The sequence below is a fragment of the Sphaerodactylus townsendi genome, linkage group LG06, assembly GCF_021028975.2.
Source record: "Sphaerodactylus townsendi isolate TG3544 linkage group LG06, MPM_Stown_v2.3, whole genome shotgun sequence".
In the NCBI taxonomy this organism is placed as follows: domain Eukaryota; kingdom Metazoa; phylum Chordata; class Lepidosauria; order Squamata; family Sphaerodactylidae; genus Sphaerodactylus; species Sphaerodactylus townsendi.
This window is the reverse complement of record NC_059430.1, coordinates 29,136,859-29,158,666: the sequence shown is the minus strand read 5'-3', so window position 1 is coordinate 29,158,666 and position 21,808 is coordinate 29,136,859. Positions and strand designations below refer to the sequence as shown.

Here is a 21,808-nt window from a genome sequence, read left to right as displayed (position 1 = left end):
TATGATTGTAATATAACTCAGGATAGGAGGAGGGAGAGATTTTCCTACAGCTGAGGTTTACTGCATTTTAATTTTATTATTTGGAGGAGCTGGATTGCCGTTCCTAATTACTGGAATTTGGGGATAGTGTCCGCTGCCTAGAAATAGTTAGCATAAAACTCTTGATACAGGCAGGCAGGTACAATGACTGTTGGTGAACTGTCTCGGTCTTTAATTGCCTCAGTAGATACAATAGTGATAGTGGAAACCTGTGTTGTGGCTTGCTGGCAGAAAAGGTACACGAGGCCCTTGGGATCTGACTGGGCCTTCCTGGCGGCCTGCCGGGACCTGCAAACAAAAAAGATAACTGAAGTAAATCAAATGGGAAGCAGTTATCTAGGCTTTCTACTAGATAAGCCTTTGAAACCTTTTTGAACTATACCAAATAATGCTGGCTGGCAAGAGTTTTAGGAAGGATCCCTCCCTTTGTTTCCTGTATGAGAGTAAGCCTGTTTAAGTGCTAACAGAGCACTAGCCTCTGAAACGAATGTGTTTCATGCAAGCTGATTTAGGGAGGCCGAGCAGAGTTGGCTCCAGGATGAGGAGTGATGAGGCCGCTTAACAGAATTTAATCAATCAGAAATGGTTTCCAGCATGCCTATTAAATAAAGTGCCTTTCCAAATGATGATGGTTTTACAATTCAAACTGGGCGGCTCCTTCGCAAGACTTAAACAGGAATTGCTGATTCTTTCTCCAAGTACTTATTTTTTGCTTAGTCTGCCATTAAAATGAGAAAATCTGTTGGTGAGCAAGGACACAGAGGAGCGTGTGTCAACAAAAACAGAGGAGAGCTGAAATTGACATGTAGTGAATATCCCGCCCCCTCCCCTCAATTTCACTGATTCCTTCTTCCAACCACACCAGAACCAATGCTGTCATTGTCTTTTCTCATTAATACTTCTGGCTTTTGTCAGAAGCTTAAATGAGAATTTTCAGGGGAGGCCTGCAATTTTCAGGTCTGTCTTGTTTTAGTTTCCTTGACTCGATGATCCTTGAGGCAATCAAGTATATTTTTTATTTATAAAAACATGGAAGCTATGGGATATCCAAAAGCATATTCAACAGTGATTTCTTAAAAATGTATCATCTTTACTAACAAAAGTCAGGGGGAGATTTTAGGATTTCCAATAGGAAGCATCAAAATAATGGCACTCCTACCCATTCTCCATCCAGCAGCTATATTTTCATTGAAGAAGAAGGAGGTGGTGGACGAGGAGGAGAAGTTTGGATTTATATCCAGAGGTGGGATCCAATCAGTTCTCACCACTTCTCTAGAAGTGGTTACTAATTTTTTCTGAGTTCCGAGAAGGGGTTACGAAAGCAACCTCCCTGCCCAATAGGGACTGGAGGTGCGTGTGTGCGGCGCCGCCATTGTTTGAATCCCACCACCATCGGAACCTGTTATTAAAATTTTTGGATCCCACCACTGTTTATATCCCCCTTTCTCTCCTGTAAGGGGCTTACAATCTCCTTTCCCTCCCCCGCCCCCACCAACAACAAAACCCTGTGAGATGGGTGGGGCTGAGAGAGCTCTGAAAAGCTGTGACTAACCCAAGAACACCCAGCTGCACCTCCACAGTAAGTTGACTCTCACCAAACCCATTTGGGTTACCAACTGACTCATCATCTTTATTTTATTTACTTCCATTCCTCTGAGGAGTTGGAGATCTAGTAATTGAGGGATTTAACTCTGTGAGGTAAGTTAGACTGAGAATGAATAGCTCACAAGTGTTGGAAGGAATCTTCTCTGCCAGATCCACATTGAACACTGTGTACAGGGGTATCACACCCATGTTGTTAATCTGAGGACAATCATAAATTTTCTGAACGGGGATTTTCTTTGTTCCTAGCACTATTAGCCCACCCTTGAAGTCAAATGAAATGTTAAATAGAATATGGGTGGCTTTCCTTATGTGGCAAAGCTGTGAAATGATTGAATCTCCCTTGTTGTGGGAAACACAAAAACAAGGTCACTCTTGGTGGCGTAGTGGTTAAGAGCAGGTGTACTCTAATCTGGAGGAACTATGTTTGATTCCCCGCTCTGCCGCCTGAGCTGTGGAGGCTTATCTGGGGAATTCAGATTAGCCTGTGCACTCCCACACACGCCAGTTGAATGACCTTGGGCTAGTCACAGCTTTTCGGAGCTCTCTCAGCCCAACCTACCTCACAGGGTGTTCGTTGTGAAGGGGGAAGGGAAAGGAGTTTGTAAGCCCCTTTGAGTCTTCTTACGGGAGAGAAAGGGGGGATATAAATCCAACTCTTCTTCTTAATTCGTGTTGTATCTGAGGAGGTGAATCTTGAATTCTGTCTACAAAATGTGAAAGGCAGTGTAAGAGTACAGTGTCTTTTGCCACATTGCCTCAGAATTTATGCTCTCCCCCCTCCCCAACTAATTTTAATAGCCAGGAACATGTTTGTTTTACCAAAACCATTGTGACCTTTAATCAGGTATACAGCAGGGGAGCCTTTTAGTATATCACACACTCACATTCTCTCTCTTTAAAAGTAGCTTCTCACTCAATTTGTTCTATTTTCAGTGTACAGTTTCCAAATGAGATTATTAATAAGCTGAATCGGAAGTTACCTTGAGCTAGAAAGGGGAGTTGGGGTGTAAATATTTTAATAAATTAAAACATGGAAGTGATGCTTGCTAGGCTGAAGGAGCGATATTGGCCATGTATTTGTGGATCTTTGTCTATTAGTTTATCATCTAGACAGTTTTTGAAACAGTAATGTACAGGTTTTAACTGTGTATTATATGCAAACGTGTGATGGACCCTCATAACAACTGGCTGTTTTGGGTTAAAAAGAAAAGAATATTTAGTTGGGGTGGGGTGGTTGAGCAGAGAAGCCATAAGTTGTTTTAATGCTTTATCTGTTTTTTCTGTGCTCCAAAAAGGGTTTTCCTACACAGGATTCAAAACATGAGTGCACAGATGGGGAAGAAAATAGTGTTGAATTGGAGCATAGAAAAAGCAGTAGGGAAAGGATTTACCACCTGCCTCATGAAGACTCTGCTCTCCTTCCTTCCTTCCTTCCTTCCTTCCTTCCTTCCTTCCCTCCCTCCCTCCCTTCCTTCCTTCCTTCCTTCCTTCCTTCCTTCCTTCCTTCCTTCCTTCCTTCCTTCCTTCCTTCCTTCCTTCCTTCCTTCCTTCCTTCCTTCCTTCCTTCCTCCCTCCCTCCCTCCCTCCCTCCCTCCCTTCCTTCCTTCCTTCCCGTGTCCTGGCCACCCCCTTGCCTGTTAAAATATAGTTATTCACTGATTATGAAATAATTTTGTATTCCTGAGTTGGTTGCTTGCTCTTCTGCTAATATAGAAAAGGAAGAGCAAAACCCTTTTTCAATCTTCTGCTTCTGCCTGCATCCTTTTATCTTCTGGCCTGTTGAAGACACTGTTTCATAAATCTGAGAGAAAGCTCTGTTGGTCTACATAAATCTCTGCTGGGAACGTTGCAGATACTAATTTAAGCCTGAACTTCTTGAGTCCTTGAATTCATTTAGACCCTAATTAGGGAGATGATTGATTTTAAAAACATATGGGCAAAATATATATTCAGCTCTAAAGACACCCCTGGGGATTTATGTCCTACAACTATTTTAAACTAACTTCTTTAAAAGTATTTTCTCTTTACAAGTATAAGAAGCTCCCTTTCGTATTTCATAAGAAAGCCCAGAGAGTTGTAAGCATGAGGCCAGATGTAATAACTCTTGAGTACGTTAAAGAAAAAAGTTACTTGTGTGGCGTTCCATGTCCAGCATCTTTCTTAAACTGGATTACTTTGAGTGTACAGGAAGAATACCAAGGATTAATGGCCTGGCCATAGCTGTTGTGGCCCTATCCTTGTGGAATGGCCTGCCTGAGGAGGTCAAGAGGACTTCCACAGTCCTTTCCACATATCACGTAAAACAGATTTGTTTGGAAGTGCTTTTCTGTGAGGGAAACAGGAATATAATAGGATACTTGAGGAAGGTGCTTTATACTCCACTGTTCATAGGAGGTATTATCAGTTTATAGCACATATTATGCTGTTGCTGGTCCATTGTTTTCTGCTGATGTAATACTCTTTTCCTTTGTTCTATCCACAGTCTATATGTTGCCTAGTAGGCTGTGCCCATTCAGGTTTCAATAGCCCCAGTACATCACTCATTGGATGTCTCTTCATATTGATTGTATTGACCTACATTGTGCTTATTAGACGTCTCTTTGTATAGACGGTTATTTATTGACTCAGTTTTCACACTCGCTGAGAATATCTTACCCTATGTAATTCACTAATGTGTCAAGTGTTGCGCAACGAACCCTCAGTCAATGAGCGCTCAGGGCTGTCCTGTATCCCCATTGGCTTATGGTTCATCATCGTGACCAAAGCAGAGTGAGAGACCGGCTAACCTGCTTGCCCACCAGTGCCCGCCCCCTTCCTTTACCACCTTCCCTCTGCCCCAAAGACAAAGCCCAGCCCAGTGGATCAGCAGCAGGAAGCCGCCCTTCCTGCTGGGCTCGCAAGCAGCCTCCCCCTTCCCCAAACAGCCTCCCTCATCCAAAAGCTGAAGCCTGGCCTGGAAGAAAAGTGGTGGGATACCGCCCTCCTTCCTTGGCCCACCAGTGGCCTCCTCCTTTCCTAGGCACCCTCCCTCTACCCCAAACAAGAACTGCAGCCCAGCAGAGCAGTGGCGGGAAGCCTCCCTCCCTGTTGGGCCAGCCACGCCATTCCAACCATTTCCCCAGGTTTCCATGCCAACCCTACCGACAGCATCCCCCTTTCCTCCCACAGCCTCCAGTAACTGGAAATGTCTGTCTAATTCAGGGTCAGGGGTGAAGGAAGAGGTTGAGGCAGCAGGGCCCTACGCCAGTGGATTTGCCCCCCTCCCCGGCGCACTGACCCTGACTGAGGGGCAAATCTGCTGGTGGACAGCTTCTATGATGCCAGTACTCCTGGGCCCTGCCAGCTCTGCTAGAGGGGTAGGGCCGTGCCAGAGGTATGGCTGGGGGTAGAGCTGATGTCAGTCAGCTTCTACCCTGGCTTTGCCTCTTGGGATGCTGGCACCTGGGGTTGGGACTTTTACCAATTGAGAGCTTTTTGGTTGCAGGGAGGGTTTTTTATTTTTTTGACACCCCCCACTGAAAAGCTCTTTGGAGGTAGCAGTGCCGTGCCCCAGCGGTGCCATCCCTGACCATCCCAGACCTCTGGATTGGGCTGTTAGTTATAAGCAAATGCAGTGTTAGAGACAAAGCTTCAAATTGTTTTATTCTAAAGGCACCTAATTTTAGTTTTTCACAGTTGAAACAATGCGGGGGGAAAATAAATGTTGGAAATAGAAATCCCCAATACTGTAGTAAACAAAAGAAAATCTTATTATCTTGCCTGGGAAGTAGCCCATAGACTTCACCCTTCTGCTGAAACTGAAGAAACTATTTTTAGTTATTTATTTTTATGTATGTATTTAAAAGGCTGGGGGGGTGGGGGGGTGGGATTCCTCTAATGTAATGAAGGAGTGCAATACACTTGGATATTCAATTATACTTTAACATAACGATGAATTCTTCAGCTGAATATCACAGTCATATCTACCCTAGATGCAGTCCTGTACATATTTTACATGGTAGGCCTTGGCTAAGTAAATATGCTCAGGAGCTACAGTGTCATGGTAATTCTAGACACAATTATATATCCTCATCCCTTATTTATATCGCCCTCCACCATATTACACAAAACACTTTTTAAAATGGCGGTAATACTCAGGGTGATTGCTTTAGTTAGAAGCAGCATCTGGAAGATCCATAGCATCTGATTCTGAACTTTTGCACTGAACTTCATGGACTTCAGGAAAGATTTGTGTTGGTTCAAACAAACTCCTTGACTCAGTTGGTTTATTCTTTGATTGTGCATTTGTATATGCAGTTTTCTAAATACATGTCATACAAGTCATTGGTGGCAAGCTCTTCTCAGCGTTCTATGGATTCCCATTAGTCTCCCTGATAGATATTGACAATGTGGCATTCTGAAAACCATTTCCTGCAAACTCAATACTTGCTCACCCCAACTGTTATCAAGATCAAGCTAGGAAAAATGATTGACCTCTCTGAGAATGGCTATTTAATATGCCATTCATACAAAGTGTGCATTCATACAAGGGGTGTCTTCTTAAGATATCTTAAACCTCTTTTTAAGATATCCATCTTAAATTACTAACCATGATGTGCAGAGTATTAGAAAGGAATCTTCCACAGCTTCATGGCAGCTAAAAGCCTAGTATCCTTGGGAATTTCTCCAGTACTTTATTTACTACAAACAGCTCTCTACTATGCACATATCCCCCTCTGAAACATCTCTCAGAATGGTAGTAAATCTGAACTGAGAGATTTATAACTCAACTTGCTGAACCACTATCCCCAAAGTTCCCTGGGGGAAACATTATATGCCTAATAAAGGTGGTGGTTGTTGTTACATCATCTATCAATGTAAATTAATCAGAGGCTGTTCAGTCAGTTTGTCTAGGGCATAAACAGGATGATCTCTTGGCTAGGGCAAACTGGGGCAACCATCCTAGACCCCAGTGTTTTGGGGACCTCCGCAAGGAATAGCCAGCAGAAGACTGGTCCACCAGCTGCTTAGACAAGCTCTAACCAACTGCCTGAAAGTAGCATAAACCACAATATGTGCTCATGCAAATGGGAGGTACAAAATTGCCAGCATGTGATGCCTACTTTACCGTTCTTTCTGAATTTTGGGTGGGATATTGGGTGGGATATTGTAGACGGCCGCAAAAGAATGATTTGTTCCAATACCTGTACCACCACCATCACCCCGAATGCAAAGAACTGCCCTGATATACTCTATGTCTTTTTTTATGCCATGCTAAATGGGATAGATCAGACTGTACAGCATTCCTCAAGTGTCTCATTTAGTATGATGGAGTGATAATGCACAATATGTTCTAAGCACAAGAAAATAGACAGCTATTGCTGAAGTAACTTTCTAAAAAATCTGTCCAGCCAATCTGATCTTCAGTTGGCAAAAGCCCCCCTGACCCTGCCGGCTTCCTGATAATACTTGGTGGATACCAGGAAAGGCGTTCATGGTCCTGATGGTACCCACAGGAACCAAGCTGGGAATCCCTGGTGTACACTCACACATTATATGCATGCGAGATACCAAAGATAGTTGTGTCATGAAAGAGTGGAACATCTTGTGACTAGAACATCTTTTTCTTACAAGAGAAAATGCGCATGAAATGGGAGCCAGATCCACAGCTACTTATTGGCCATCCCTCTTCAAATACAGTTCCATTCCACTTAGTATACTTGAATATGTACTATGTATGGGTAAGAGAATCTTTATTGACTCTTTTAGACCCCAGCAGAGACTGACATTTCCTATAAACTTAACAGAGAAAAAGTAAGGATGGAGAATAGGAACGCTATATAAAAGAAGGCCAAAGACCTTGTTATGTATTGATGCCTTCTGCTTTTCCTTTTCAGAACACTCCTGCAGCAGTTACAAAGGCTTCAAGCCACGGTGGCCGGCAAAGTGTCTCGTTCGTGCAAAGCTGCTGGTACCCAGACAGGAACATGTCTCATGGTGAGTCTACTGGTGGTTTCCTCCTCAAAGCTTCCCCTGACCTCTGACACTTTAACTACAGCTGTGGTGGTGTGAAGAGGGTACAGTTGCATCGATCACTGAAAAATTATGTCTTGGTCCTGCTAGTTTGTGTAATATTTTTTCCACTGCGATGTGGTCACGGGCAGGCCAAGGAGCAAACATGGGGATAGAATTGGCTGAAATGATGCTATGAGCCTGACTGTCTAACCTGGATAGCTTTAAAAGGGGCTTGGACAGATTTATGGAGGAGAAGTCGATTTATGGCTACCAATCTTGATCCTCTTTGATCTGAGATTGCAAATGCCTTAGCAGACCAGGTGATCGGGAGCAACAGCCGCAGAAGGCCATTGCGTTCACATCCTACATGTGAGCTCCCAAAGGCACCTGGTGGGCCACTGCGAGTAGCAGAGAGCTGGACTAGATGGACTTTGGTCTGATCCAGCTGGCTTGTTCTTATGTTCTTATGTCTGTGTGAAGGACTAGGGGAAACCACACGACATTGACGATGAAGGAAGTCAACATGGCTCCATAGTAAGGTACATGATTTACACACAGAGATCCTCGTTCCAGTCCCCAGCATCTTCGGATTTCATATGGAAAGGGCAGGAAAGGCCCAGGAAAGCTATCATAATCAGATAGAATAGGACCGTACTAAGATAGATAGACCACTTGGTTCATTCAAGATATGGCAGCTTTACATTCAAGTCAGGAGCCTGAATGTATCTAAGCTGGGTGCATTCTTTTTAGTCATGGTAGACTGGATTGCTTTGTGTTTCCCAGCATAATGGAATAGAGCCAGGCTTGGTAAAATGTTCATTCCCCTTTTTACAGTTCCTTGCCATCCTGAAATATTTTCTGTATATTCTTCCCCTTCACAGAATTACATACTTTACAAAAATTAATAATGGCAATATACACATTGTATGATTTAAAAAGCAACCTGGGCATGAACAATAGCAAGCTAGGGAACCCGTCCTAATTAATTAACTTCCCTTAAGCAAGGATTTTTAATAATTAGGGAGCATTTGAACAGGTGATTCCCTCAACTAAAGCAAGCAAGGCAGAATTTACTTGTAGGTTGGCTCTGTATGGTAGGTAAATTTGTGTCCATTGTCTTGCTAAATTAATCCTAGAGGGGAAATGGCTTTAAAATTGTTGTCTGTTCATTCACCTATAATTTTTCTCCTCCCCCAGTTGGTTTAAAATATTTTATATGCCTACCTTTCCCCTGAACGCAGAATCCCTGTTGCTTTTGTCTAAACACATGGAGCTTATCGGCAAAAATAGCATAGAAAATAGGAATGTGCAAACTTTGGGGGGAAGGTGTACATTCAGATTCGAGTCTAGTGGGCCTGAAATTTTTGGGTAGATCTGGATATTCCCGAATGCCCATATTGGGAATATCTGGAGTCCTGAAAAAAATTCCGGTCTATTAGACCTGAAACTGAATTTTATCTCTAAATTGCTGCCATTTTTTAAATTCATCTTTGCTGAATGCACATCCTGATAGGAAGTGCCTGCCATGATGGTATGAAACAGCACTGAAATGCACAGCTGAATCTAGCCCAGACAAATGTCGTACCTTTTCCTTATGAGTAAGTAGCTCATCTGAGCAGAATGACTGGCTGCAAAGCATCCAGGGTGCTGTACTAATAGAGATGTGTCATCTTAAGCTGCATCTTTCTTGGATCTATGTTTTGGGTTGCGAGCTTTTTAACACATGAAAAATATACAACTCTGGAAAAGTAGAATCCTCCAGCGGCACAATTTTCTTGCTTTCAAGTTGTTTTGACATTAGTTCAACAATGTTCGTGTTCAGACAACATGACCTCATTTATTTTGTCAGGAACTGAGTTGCTTTTTTCTCTCTTTTTCCTTTTTCCTTTTTCTTCTGCCAGGTGGTAGTATTATGCTTTGCAATTATTTTTGGCAGCTTCTCACAGACTTACGGGCCTAATTCCTCCACCACAAAGGCAGTCCTGCCAAATCAACATTCCACACCAGAATCATATACTGCCTCCATAGGTGAGTAAAAGACTGCTACTCTTCTAGAGTCTCCAGTCCTAAAAGGAAAGAGAGAACTGCAATCTTTTTCTTTTTTTTAGAACATTTTAATTTTGTTTATACGTGATGAACCTGCCACACCACAAAGAATTAAACTATAAAAAGAAAAAAAAACAGAAGAGAGAAAAAGGTGTCACCCTCAGTCCTGCAAACATTTGATTCCAGTACAAACTGTGACAACAGTAACGGATAAAAAAGAACACAGATGACAGCTTTAAGTACAAGCTACGTGACTCCCACCTCGCCTTCATCGTATACAAATACATTCTATATAAAAAAATCTTATATCAACTTCTGTTTCTTGCTGAAAAATGTTTTCTATACCCTCTGTTTTATGACCTGATTACAGATACTTGCAAACACAATCTATTTAAGCCCTTACCTCTTTAACCAGAATCCTTCTATTAAATATCCACATCTATTTATTTATCTTATTGCTCTTCCTAGTCTTTAAAATAGCTACTGCTGTTTTTTAAATATACTTGTACATAATTTCAGTAACCCCCATCTTATGTTGTAAACCTCTAACTTTTCCAACTTGATATATTATACTGGTTGTGGTGGGTTTTCCGGGCTATGTGGCCGTGGTCTGATAGATCTTGTTTCTAACGTTTCGCCTGCATCTGTGGCTGGCATCTTCAGAGGTGTATCACAGAGGGAAGTCTGTTAACACACTTTGTGTAACAAACTTCCCTCTGTGATACACCTTCTGAAGATGCCAGTCACAGATGCAGGGCGAAACATTAGGAACAAGATCCACCAGACCATGTCCACACAGCCCGGAAAATCCACCAGAACCAGTTGAATCCAGCCGTGAAAGCCTTCGACAATTGATATGCTATACTTTAAAAGTCTTTTTATTCTTGCTAATGATTTTTTTTGCTTCTTGTACATCAGAGATCTTCTCTTGAGTTCCAATGAAAATGAAAACCAGTCCTTCTGGTAATCACCATCTAAAGGGAATATTTTCCTTCTTCAGTGCCTCAGTGAGGAACCTGTATTCTTTCCTCTTCTCCAATATCTCCCATGGCAGCTCCTTCATAATTATGAGGTCTTGTCCCAGATACTGCATGCTCTTTTTAAAATGCCTGCAAAGTAGATCTTCTTTCACTGATCTTAATATCAGATACCTCACGCCGTCTTGGGTTACCTTTTTCTTTTGTGCAACAAGTTACTTCACACAGTATATTTTATCCACTTTTGCTTTCATTTCTGGAACAGAAATAGACATATATTTTGAAAGATCTGGTATGAAATCCTTGCTAAGATTCTCTTTATCTGATTGTGGGAAGGCACGAATTCTCAATTCTAATTCATTCTGCCTTAACTCCAGACCAATTAAATTTTCAGCCTGGCATTGTATTTCTTTCTGATTAACTTCCCATTTTGTTTCTGTAGTTTTGGAATCATCTGAAACTTTTTGCAAGTCTTGAGCCAGATCTGTAAACTCTTTCTTCAATTCTGCTATATCTTGCACCCATCTGTCAACCTTATCAATTTTATTTTTCATTTCCAATATATCCTTCTGCACAGATATGAGCATTGATTCAGTTCTCTGCATTTGGTCTGGTAAAACTGATATAGGTGGATTTGATGTAGCTCTTTGTTTTGCGTTTTAAATCTGTCATTGTAACTCCTCTTCTCTCCCAGTTTTCAGCAAAATCAAAGACCAAGTCTTTTTATTCTGGGTAGGTTATAAATCCCTTTGCTCTGCAGGCTCCTTAAGCCTTTAATTGCTTAGATTGTGGAAGAGCATTGCTGCGGCAAATTTATGACGCAGTTTTGTAAATCAGTCACTTAACTCAATTGTACTTTTCTGTTCGTAAGAAGTAAATTCTTTCTGGTTGAAGTATATGATTTTAGGTAAGACTCCCTTTTTCACTTCTTGTCTTCTTCAGGAAATAAGTAGCATCACTTTCAGCTTAAAGTAGTTTAAACTGCTTCTTTTCCTGTTGCTGAGATGATAGTAGGCAGGCTCCAAAGAAGATGGGGCTGCTGTTTTTCATCTAGTGCACCTCTTCATTTCCACCTTTGCAGAGCACCATGCCTTTCTCTTTTGTAGTTCCATTTAATCCATGGAACTATAGTCGCTCGAAATCACCACCCAAGTGAAAAAGAGACAACAGGGTCATCTCTCCCACAGGAGGGCAGCAGCCGTTCATGGTGCCGGAAGTCAAGAGAACTGCGATCTTGACATCTGGATATGCTTAATAACTGCCTTTAAAATTTCCTGGTCACAGCTCCCCTGGTAAAGATCTTGGTTGTGTGGCGGTCCTTTCACACAAGTGGTGCAGCGTTTATAAAAAAGATTTGTGCAGGGGAGACTTATTTTATCAGGAAGTGCCATTACTGGAGCCTCGAGGCCCTGACATTTACCAGAACTCAGATGGTTTTTAGCAGCTGCTTCATCTGCTTACTGAACCACTATACTGAACCAATTCGTTGCTGGCAGTTTTTAAGAGTTATACTGATTGCAGTTGATGCTTTGGAAGTGGTGGGGGATAGCAGCTGTGAGCCTATGTTGGGATATGTTGGGGCGTTCTGAGAATTGAAGCAGTCCTCTTTGAAACCTCTGGGAACAGTAGCAGCACATGTGACTTAATGCAGAGAAGTTATGGGGAACGTGAGCTTTTAAAAACAAGTCCCATGGTGGCTGCTATTTAATACCATTCTCCAGTGTATACACATCCAGGGATATTCCCACCCATAGGATAAAATAAAGCATTCCTGGTGCCACAGTACCAATGTTTCCCATCAACGTTATGACTGCCCTGAATCTGAGTTTCAAAACCTAACAGTGGCCAGCTGTAACATCCATTCACATGGACTTTGGGATTAACTTTCATCTCTTCTCCCCAACACAATTTATTTGTACAGTGCGGTCGAGAAGCCTGCTAACTTATGAGGGGCCTCATTCCTTGGAGGAGCCACATCTCTCAGATCTCAGCAATGGCTGGGACAGGCACATGGATGCCTCCAAACACTCAGCTCTGTCCTTGGAATCCGTATCCAGAGCTCAGTATGACCAAGTCACAGAGATCACGATAGCCAATGAAACTCGGCTAGAGAAGTCAGTGCTGCTGGAGCTGCAGCAACACAGGTGAGTGAATATCCTGGGGTGGACCAAGGGATAAGATGAGAATTTCTGGAATGGATGTGTGAATTACTTCAGGGAAGAAGAGGGAAGGAGGCAATTTTGTTCCTGTGCCGGCAAGCCTTCCATATCAGCTGAGAACATAAAATGGGGATCCAGTGGATCATGTGAATGTGCAATGGCAGAGAAAATAAAATCCAGTGGCCCCTAACAGACTAAACATTTATTACAATATAAGCTTTTGTGAAAGAAAAGTGATTTTGATTAAAAAATCACAGTAGAAATAAAATATGATTCTGAGTGATATTAATAATGGTAAAATAGTAAAATTAAATCAGAAGAGTGAGTTTTAGCAGAACAGAATAATGTTGGCTATTCAGTAGAAATGTTGGTCTCAGTCAGCTGCTTATGTGATTCATTAGCCCAAAGGCTTTGGCAACTCCTGGGAGAAGTCTGTAAGTAGAAAAGAAACAAAAAGGTATTAATGTTGAAGGCTTTCATGGCTGGAATTACTGGGGTGTTGTGTGGTTTCTGGGCTGTGTGGCCATGTTCTAGTAGCATTTTCTCCTGATGTTTGGCCTACATCTGTGGCTGGCATCCTCTGATCCTCTGAAGATGCCAGCCACAGATGCAGGCGGAACGCCAGGAGAAAATGCTACTAGAACACGGCCATGCAGCCCGGAAACCACACCACACCCCAAACAAAAGATACTTTGGATCTTCCAGGTAAGACTGACAGAATGGGAGCTGTATACTGGGTTCAAAGGTTATTATAGAGTGGGCAGTGCAGGAGGACATATTCTGTGGTTTCTACTTTCCCTGTGTTGCATGGGCAAAGTCACTGGAGAAAAGCAATATGATGGTATCATACAGAAATAAATGTCAGTTTTTAAGGTGGCTACTCCTTTGCAGTCATCAGTGGCTAGGTAGCCTTTTTCCGCCAGGAAGTGTTATAGAGCCAAAGTGTGCTACAGCGACTGCCAGGGAAAGGAACCTACTGTTTTTAAAACAGTATTCTGGGGGTACCACTACGCAGTGTAAACCTTGGCATGTGTGAACCCCCAGGTTCAGTCCCTGCTAAGGTTCTGGCTGAAAGGTAGCAAGCCTGGGATTTTGCTGCTGTGGTATGGAGGAGGATTGAACTGTGTGAATTCCGACAGATGGTTAAAGAACAATAGCAATGGCAGAAAAATAACAATATAAAACACTCTGTTGTCAGGTTTGAGGGAGGGGCACATTTGTTACCCTTGTATAATGACCACACTTCTTTTACAGAGTCGGCTCAGAGTTGGATGCAAGCAAAACACTGAAGTTCATTGAAATTGACAGAAGAGTTAATGCTACATCTTAAAAAGAAAAATAAATAAGGGATCTTTCTTGTCCCTTCTTTTCTTTTTTCCTACCAAAGGACTGAGGAACTTGTCAGTAAATCCAGGGCAGAAGGGGAAGCATTTGTCTGATTTCTGTACCAGATCGGGAGGAAGTGGCTTTGCTCTTGTTCTCTGTCTCCCCTTCCCTAATTGTTGCTGCCCAAAACCACATTCTTTAGCTTGCCTTAATGGACCTGCACCCAACAAGGAGAATGTAAAGGCAACTGGGCCAGAAAGATGTTGCTGATGTATAAAAGAAGCAGCCATAATTCTTGAGGCACTAAAGAGCTGAACAAATACCCAAGTAGCACTCATGTTATTGTAAAAATGAATGATGTGTCTGAGTTCCCTTACAAATTTGTACAAAGAGAGTTGGCCCTGTAGAGGCTACTTATACTATTGGGGTGGGGAGTGAATTTGTGATCCGTTTTTGTAGTGAAATGTCACCAAAAGTTAGCAAACCTCTATAATGCTACTTTGAAAAATCAGCTTAGTTGGTGAACATTGTTCCACACTTTAAAGTAGGACAATAGACCTACTGGAGAAAGCACGTTTGGTTTCAGAAGAAGAATTTGACTGTGGTTATATTGGGCAGTGAAGGGAGGTGGGGAGGAACAGTTGATCGCATTTTGCCAGTAGACTGCCAGCGTAACATTGCGGGAGTGCTAACAAAGCACGCCGTTTTCATTTCGGATCTCTGTAATCTCAAAATATTTAACAAGGATACTTTTCACCCCTGAGTGATGTTTCTCTGAAAAACGCACAGTACAAACTCTGTACTATTTCTGGTGGAGAAAAATGGAACAAGCTCAAATTGTCAGAAACCCTGGCCAATCTAAAAGGGTTTGTATGCTTCTTTTAGTAGCATTTGAGCTTTTTGTGATTCTAAATAAACCCACAGTAGCCTCGCCTCTTGTCTAACATAGGGTGCTATACTAAAGAGACTGGATTACCCCACATCTCTGCTCCTATATCCTGCAACAATGGAAGGAAAATTCTGCCAGTTGACTATGAGTTGTGTGAAACAGTTTGATGAAGATTCTGTTCCGCACTGGCCACTGTAGCCCCACTTTATCTATTAAAGCCCATGTTACTTGTGTACTTCTTCTCCCCTCCACAACATACAAGGACTAGAAATTTGTCCATTTATTAAAGTGGAGGTTGGGATTTTTAGATTATCTGGCAGTTTTGCTGCCTCCCATTATTTGTAGAGTGCAATAAACCAGTGTCTTTGGTTAATCTACAAACCAGAAAGCAGTTAATGGCTTAAAAGCTCTTACATACCTTTTTTGGGGTTTTTTTTTACACATATGACCCTACAGAGTCATCTCTGGTACTGCCAGTGTAAATATCTGCATGGTAGAAAAAGGCAAAATTCAGTCCCTCTGTTGCGTGGTCTGCATTCGAAAGAGGTGCCTCTTGAACCCCAGCAATTTGAAAACCAGGTGCTCAGATTCCCCTGCCATCCCTCCCTGCTCTGTTGTAAATAGTATTTATTAGTTTCCCCTCATTTTCATCTGGCAGCCAGAATGATAAGCCAGGGCCACAACGTCTTTTTCAGATGCTTTTGGTGAATTGTTGAGAAATTTCCAAACTTGTTTTGATTTCCAGCAATGAAGCATAAAACCAGTGCCATCACTTGTTTAAACTTTGTCCTTTCCTGGTTTTGTTTCTTGGTTGTGCATGTTCTGAAATCAGGGGGTGGTATGTAAAACAGGGAAGGTTTAATAACCTGTCTGCTTGGCAGGTTCCAGGTTATTGTCACTTCATATGATCACAGCTTCTACTTTGGACACCAGCAGCCAATTTGGGGATTAGAAAATGCAGTAAACATCCGCTGCAGCTCTCATAATGAGGGCTGTCAATACAGTTACCTGTGTGTGAGTTTCCAGACTAGTCACCAGCCTCTTCAGATCATTCTAGTGGGCATTTATTAATGTGGATATCTGGAATGTGCAGCACATCCTTTTTCCTCCCCACAAATAACATAGCTCCCAGGTATCTCTAGCAAAATTATATCTGTCTGCTTAGATCTTTCAAAACAAGGTCTTCTGTTGCTTTCCGGTGGAGTTTGTTGGGATTATCTCAAATGGCTACATGTGCAAATGTCAAACTTTGAAAATCAACAGGGTGGCTCATTTTTTGTATTACGCTTCAGTTTATGACACTTGTCTGTTTCAAAAGTTGTCCTTGTCAGTGATTCTGTATGTGCAGCTATGACACTTTTAGAAAGTTTGTGGGTGGTCTTTTTAAAAAGAGCATCATTTTAAATTCTGTATCTATGGAAATCGGCAATGGTGTTGGTAACGCTTCTTAATCCATGTTACTGGTACGTATATGGTGGCTTTGTTTTTGCTGAATATATTCTGTAACTTCACTCTTATTTCCCCATGCATTTGCTATTGGTTCTGTATAAATTAATGTTTTTTTTAATATCTTTGATTCTGAACCAGACTCCCTCTGATGTAATCAGTGGTTTCCATTTTAAACCAAAGATTTGTTCCCTTTTTCATCAGCTGTGGTTAGCAACGTTATCCAATTCTTGATTATAAAGCCAGGTTTCGTGTCAAATTGCAAATGTCCAATTTTTCTCTTTTTGAAATAATTCAGCATGTGGGCTTCTTTGGTGTGTGTTCAAACCTTCAATTTGAAGGAGTAGCTACTGTCTGGGCACAGTTTGACTGTCAGTGAAATAAATGAACAGCCATAATTGCCCCAACAGCAAGGATTTTCATGATGGAGTTGGGTTCTCTAATGCTAGAAGTCCATTGTGCAATACACATACCATAAAGCATTGTATATTTAGCATCCTTTTGCCTGCTCCAGGACAAAAATAGCTCATCTTTAAATTGCTAATTGGAAAGTGGCCATCTTTCTTTTAAAATTGTTTTTGAAGGTGAAACAGTAGGCCAATACTCTAGTGACTAAAAGGGAAGCAGGGTATTTTTAAGATGCATATGGGTTATTAATGTAATTCTCCAGTCAGAAGAGGATCTTCCCCAACAGCTGTGTTTCAGGATTCTTTTACTAGAGATATCAAGGGATGAGATATTCTGTATTCAATATTACTGAGCTGTGCCAGTTTCTACTGGAGCCGTTTGTGCCAGGATTTGAACTTCACTCTTCCATGTCCAAACCTAGCACTCCCATTCTGTTAACTGGAATGCTTGGCAAATTTCTGTCCTGATCTCCCAGGAGAGTTGCTGTCAACTCAGAGAAAGGACAAAGTTTTTGTATTTGGTTTTTACCACTGGGGTGTACCACCTTGTCCAAATGCCCCTTTGTTCTCTTTTCATTGGCATTTTTGCAAATTTTGATATTTCTTACTGAGATTCTGAAGTGAGCTATCATACTACCCAGTATAATTTTCGTGGAATCAGTTGACATGCTGGACAGTCAGATGTCAAATGCAGAGATATTCAGTGATGTCCATGAAGAAGAAGAGAAGAGTTTGGATTTATATCCCCCCTTTCTCTCCTGCAGGAGACTCAAAGGGGCTTACAATCGCCTTGCCCTTCCCTCCTCACAACAAACACTCTGTGAGGTGGATGGGGCTGAGAGAGCTCCAAAAAACTGTGACTAGCCCAAGGTCACCCAGCTGGTGTGTGTGGAAGTGCACAGGCTAATCTGAATTCCCCAGATAAGCCTCCATAGCTCAAGCGGCAGAGCGGGGAATCAAACCCAGTTCCTCCAGATTAGAGTACACCTGCTCTTAACCACTATGCCACATGCATGCATAAACCAGATCAGTGAGTGGACCATTTGTTATTTCATTGGGATTTGCCAGGCTTATTTTCACAAACAAATGATTAGAAACGTCTAATGTGCAGTAGATCTTAATATTTTTTATGCTGACAAAATATGACAGTGACATTCCTAATGGGTGTATGATGTAAATACTTCCCACAATTTCCCCCTCCTTATAATTTTGCTTCTTAATTATTATTCCCTCAACCTGCTGCTTTCTGTGCCTTAATTCCTCTCTATCATTGTTGATGCACATACTGCAAGCAGATAAATTCTCTCAGTGTGGAGTACATTATCCCACTGCATATTGGGACATTTGTCTTCATAGCAGAGTCTCAGAAGTCCTTGATTTGTGTATTTGGGGATAATGTAGTCCAGCTAGATTAAACCCTCACTTTCCTCAAAAACAAAGGCTGACTTATTAAAATGCACTTAATCTGACCAAAGCTTGCAGGGGTTACCAAAATATATGCTGAAATGAGTACAGGATTGTATCTGCCCTGTGAAGCTGGAAGTGATACTCTAGGCTAAATTTGCACCCTTCTGCTCATATCACTTAGTCCTTCTTCAGTGAATAAACCAATGTGTTTTTGTGGTTTGCATTTAAATGGAACTGGCCTGTGTGAAATATGGCAATTACCTAGCTAAGTAGAAACCGGAAAAAATTACTGGAATTATGAACATCAATTTTGACTTCAGTCTCTTTGCTTTCTAGCATTAGTTGAGCTTTCTGTTAAAGCTGACCCTTTGAAAATAATTTGTATGTAATTTTTCCTATATGTATTGCTCATCTAGGTCGTCACATGATTGTTCATACTGTACACTGGGGGGGGGGGGAGGGGAGGATTTTTGTATAGAAAACCTGTTTTCCTGTATTGTTAAGCAGTCTAAAACCAAATAGCAAACTAAGTGCTTTTTTGTATGTAGTGGAATAAAGTATGTAACGCTTTATCTGTTCCTTGCAAATAAATATTTTCCTAAAGAAAAAAAAACAACCTTTCTGTTATTCTGTCATATTTGGATAAAGGTAAGAGTTAAATGTAATAAATGTATCAAGATTAATTTAAACAAAATCGTGGGCACTCCACACCACCCACTCTGCTTTCCTCAAAAAGCCCATCTTTTTCCTCAAGGATTTTAGCAAACGCCTATTAAGAGATAGTGTTAGAAAAATTATGATTTCATAGTGATATTTAACATTGCTCAAGCTTTTATAAAAAAGAAACTAGGAGATCTTGGTGTTGCAATGAATTCAATGCCTCCTTTTTCTTCCTGGTGGGAGTGCTTTACGGCAGATCTATTCGAAATCCATGTCTCAAAAATGTTTTAAATGTTTAAGATCTATTAACATGACCTCCTGAATTTTTCTTTTAAATTTTGTGACAGGGATGCCAAATGGTAGTTTGTAACACACTAACTGGACCTTCTTAGAATTTTGCTAGGGATGAGTGGGGTGGGAATGGCACCAAGATACAGATATGGTTGGGGAAAATCCGGGGATTATACCTTTTGATTAAGGATCACTGCTTTACAACATGCTGAAAATGTTAATCATCTGGATTTCAAACATTCCTAATGTAGTTGTTAAGAGTACCAAGAATCCAGAAGGCCCCAGTTCAAACCATTTTGCCATGAAAATACACTCTCAGTCTAATCACAGGGTGGCAATACAGCAGAAATGATGAGAGCTGAAATGGGCATGCCAGTGGTAAAGTGTTGTATGCATGTGGTTGTGGTGGGTTTTCCGGACTGTCTGTACCAGACCACGGCCACACAGCCCGGAAAACCCACCACAACCAGTTTAATCCGACCGTAAAAGCCTTCGACAATATGTTGTATGCATGTTGCACTAATAAAATATTGGGGAAAAAAACAAATCATTGATAACTGACCATTGAACCAATGCTTCTGAATGATGACTCGGGTTAATGTGATCTGGAGTGTCCGCATCTACAAGGTCATACGGTGGAAGTAGCTGAGTTCTGATGTTGTGTATGTACTGGATTGGATAGCACGGATTGACTACAAGTGGAACCTACAGGTGAGACTCTTGTAATTGTGGTTCAATTTTGAAATCTTATGTCATTGTATTGCACTTTATTCGCTTAGAGCATTTTGGCATCACTAAGCACCTGACACTTCATAGATACACGGTGATATTATTAGCAGCATAGATATGGTGGTTTTTGTTCTTTATTTTCTGAGTGGTGTAATGGTCAGAGTTTCAGACTAGGATCTGAGGTAACCATGTTCAAATCCTGAGTCTACATGGAAGCTTGTTGGTTACCTTTGGCCAGTCACCCACACTCAGTCTAATTTACCTCACAGGGTTTTTTGTGATGATAAAATGGAGGAGGAGATAATGATGTGGGGTCTCCACTAGGAAAGAACATACAAATGGGGAGGGTCTCCTCAGCGGCTGGTGACAGAGTGGCAAAAGTTCCGTTGCACCACCCCCAAAAGGGTTTGGGGTGACGTGGAAAGGAGACAAAACTCAGAAACCTCCTGCTGCTTGAATAGCCCCATTGGGAAAAAAAGACTTAGACCACACTTTCTAGTAGTGTAAGTCTGCAGCTGGGAGGGGGGGGCATTACTGGACTGAAAGCCTCATGGAAGCAGACTAAAGTTGGATCCACCTCTGGGAAAAACTCCAGCCTGCCCCTTTCTGCACTGGCGGGCTCTCCAATGCTGACATAGCTTTAGAGCAGTAAGCCCTTTCGGGTTTGGGTGCCAAAAAGCTGCCTGGTGCCTGCCAGCATGTTTGCTTTCTCCACTGGTGTAAGTGTCCATTATACCATTGGAATTTCTGTTAACAAGGCTATAAATAGGTGTTTGAAAAAGTCTTCTCATAATTAAGCACTATACAATTAACATAGATTTTGGTTGTCTCATTTCTGAAGAGTTAACCAGTTTATTTCATCTGTACCTTCCTCCCCAATGGGGGCTCAAAGTGCCTTTCATCATTTGCCTCGCCTCCATTTCATCCTCACAACAATCCTGCAAGGTAAGTCTGATGGACAAGAGGCTGTCCTGCCCCTGAAATGAAAAACAACCACCCAGTGAGCATACAGGAATGCTGCTCCAGCATCTAATCACCTTTGAGAAGTGAGATGGAAAGTTGGAGAGATTTCAGATTTGCCTCACAGAGAGAACAGTTATGCTGAGGATGTGAATGGCCCAAGGTCACTCAGGGAGCTTCCATGGCAGAGTGGGGGTTTGAACTGGTTCTCCCAGATCTTAGTCCAACATTCTATACACTATATCATATTGGCTCTCTAGTGATAGGAAGTGATTTGAAGAAACGTCATTTAGGTCCAGCGGAATGAAATAGCTGTGCACTAAAACCAGGCTGTTAGCATTGTATATGCGTGCATGTAATTTAGAAGAGATTAATGTATAAATAAAATGCTGTCTGAGAGGATTCAGTGCACCACCCTTGCTCTTGACCTACCTCTCAAGAAGATAATTGTATGCCTCGGAGAAAACGGGAACAAGGCTTGCAAGTAGCATAGCCTGTATGCTGGACTTAATGTTCTAGTTTTATTCAAAGGATGTTCCTTCCTCCATCTTTTTGGCTGGTGCTTGTGAGTGTGTGTAGGAACTCTCAATGTGATAATGTCAGGACCCAAGATTAGTGGAGCTAAATGTTGTGGTAGAGCAAAACTAGCCATAGGCTGCTCTTTTGGATGGCAGCATTTCTTGCCTAGGATGCTAGGCTCATGCAAAAATGCGACATCTTTCTCTCTTTTTTTCTCACAAGCATATAGCAGTCATAGCCCTGCTGTTAACATTTGATTCCAAAGTTGCCAGACTTCTCTCTGTGATACACCCCTGAAGATGCTAGTCACAGGTGTAGGCAAAACGTTAGGAACAAGATCTAACAGAACACAGT

General features: G+C 41.8%; 1 protein-coding gene across 2 annotated transcripts in view; it reads left to right on the top strand.

Annotated features, from left to right (window-relative positions):
* Positions 1-16,740, top strand: part of CREB3L2 (cAMP responsive element binding protein 3 like 2) — a 94,539-nt gene extending 77,799 nt beyond the window's left edge. For both annotated transcript variants that reach the window (XM_048501767.1, XM_048501765.1), the window contains exons 9-12: positions 7,521-7,620; positions 9,540-9,666; positions 12,583-12,805; positions 14,075-16,740. In XM_048501767.1, the coding sequence (XP_048357724.1) occupies positions 7,521-7,620; positions 9,540-9,666; positions 12,583-12,805; positions 14,075-14,150 (526 nt within the window). In that variant the 3' untranslated portion in view covers positions 14,151-16,740. The remainder of the gene's footprint in view (positions 1-7,520; positions 7,621-9,539; positions 9,667-12,582; positions 12,806-14,074) is intronic.
* The last annotated feature ends 5,068 nt before the right edge of the window (positions 16,741-21,808 follow it).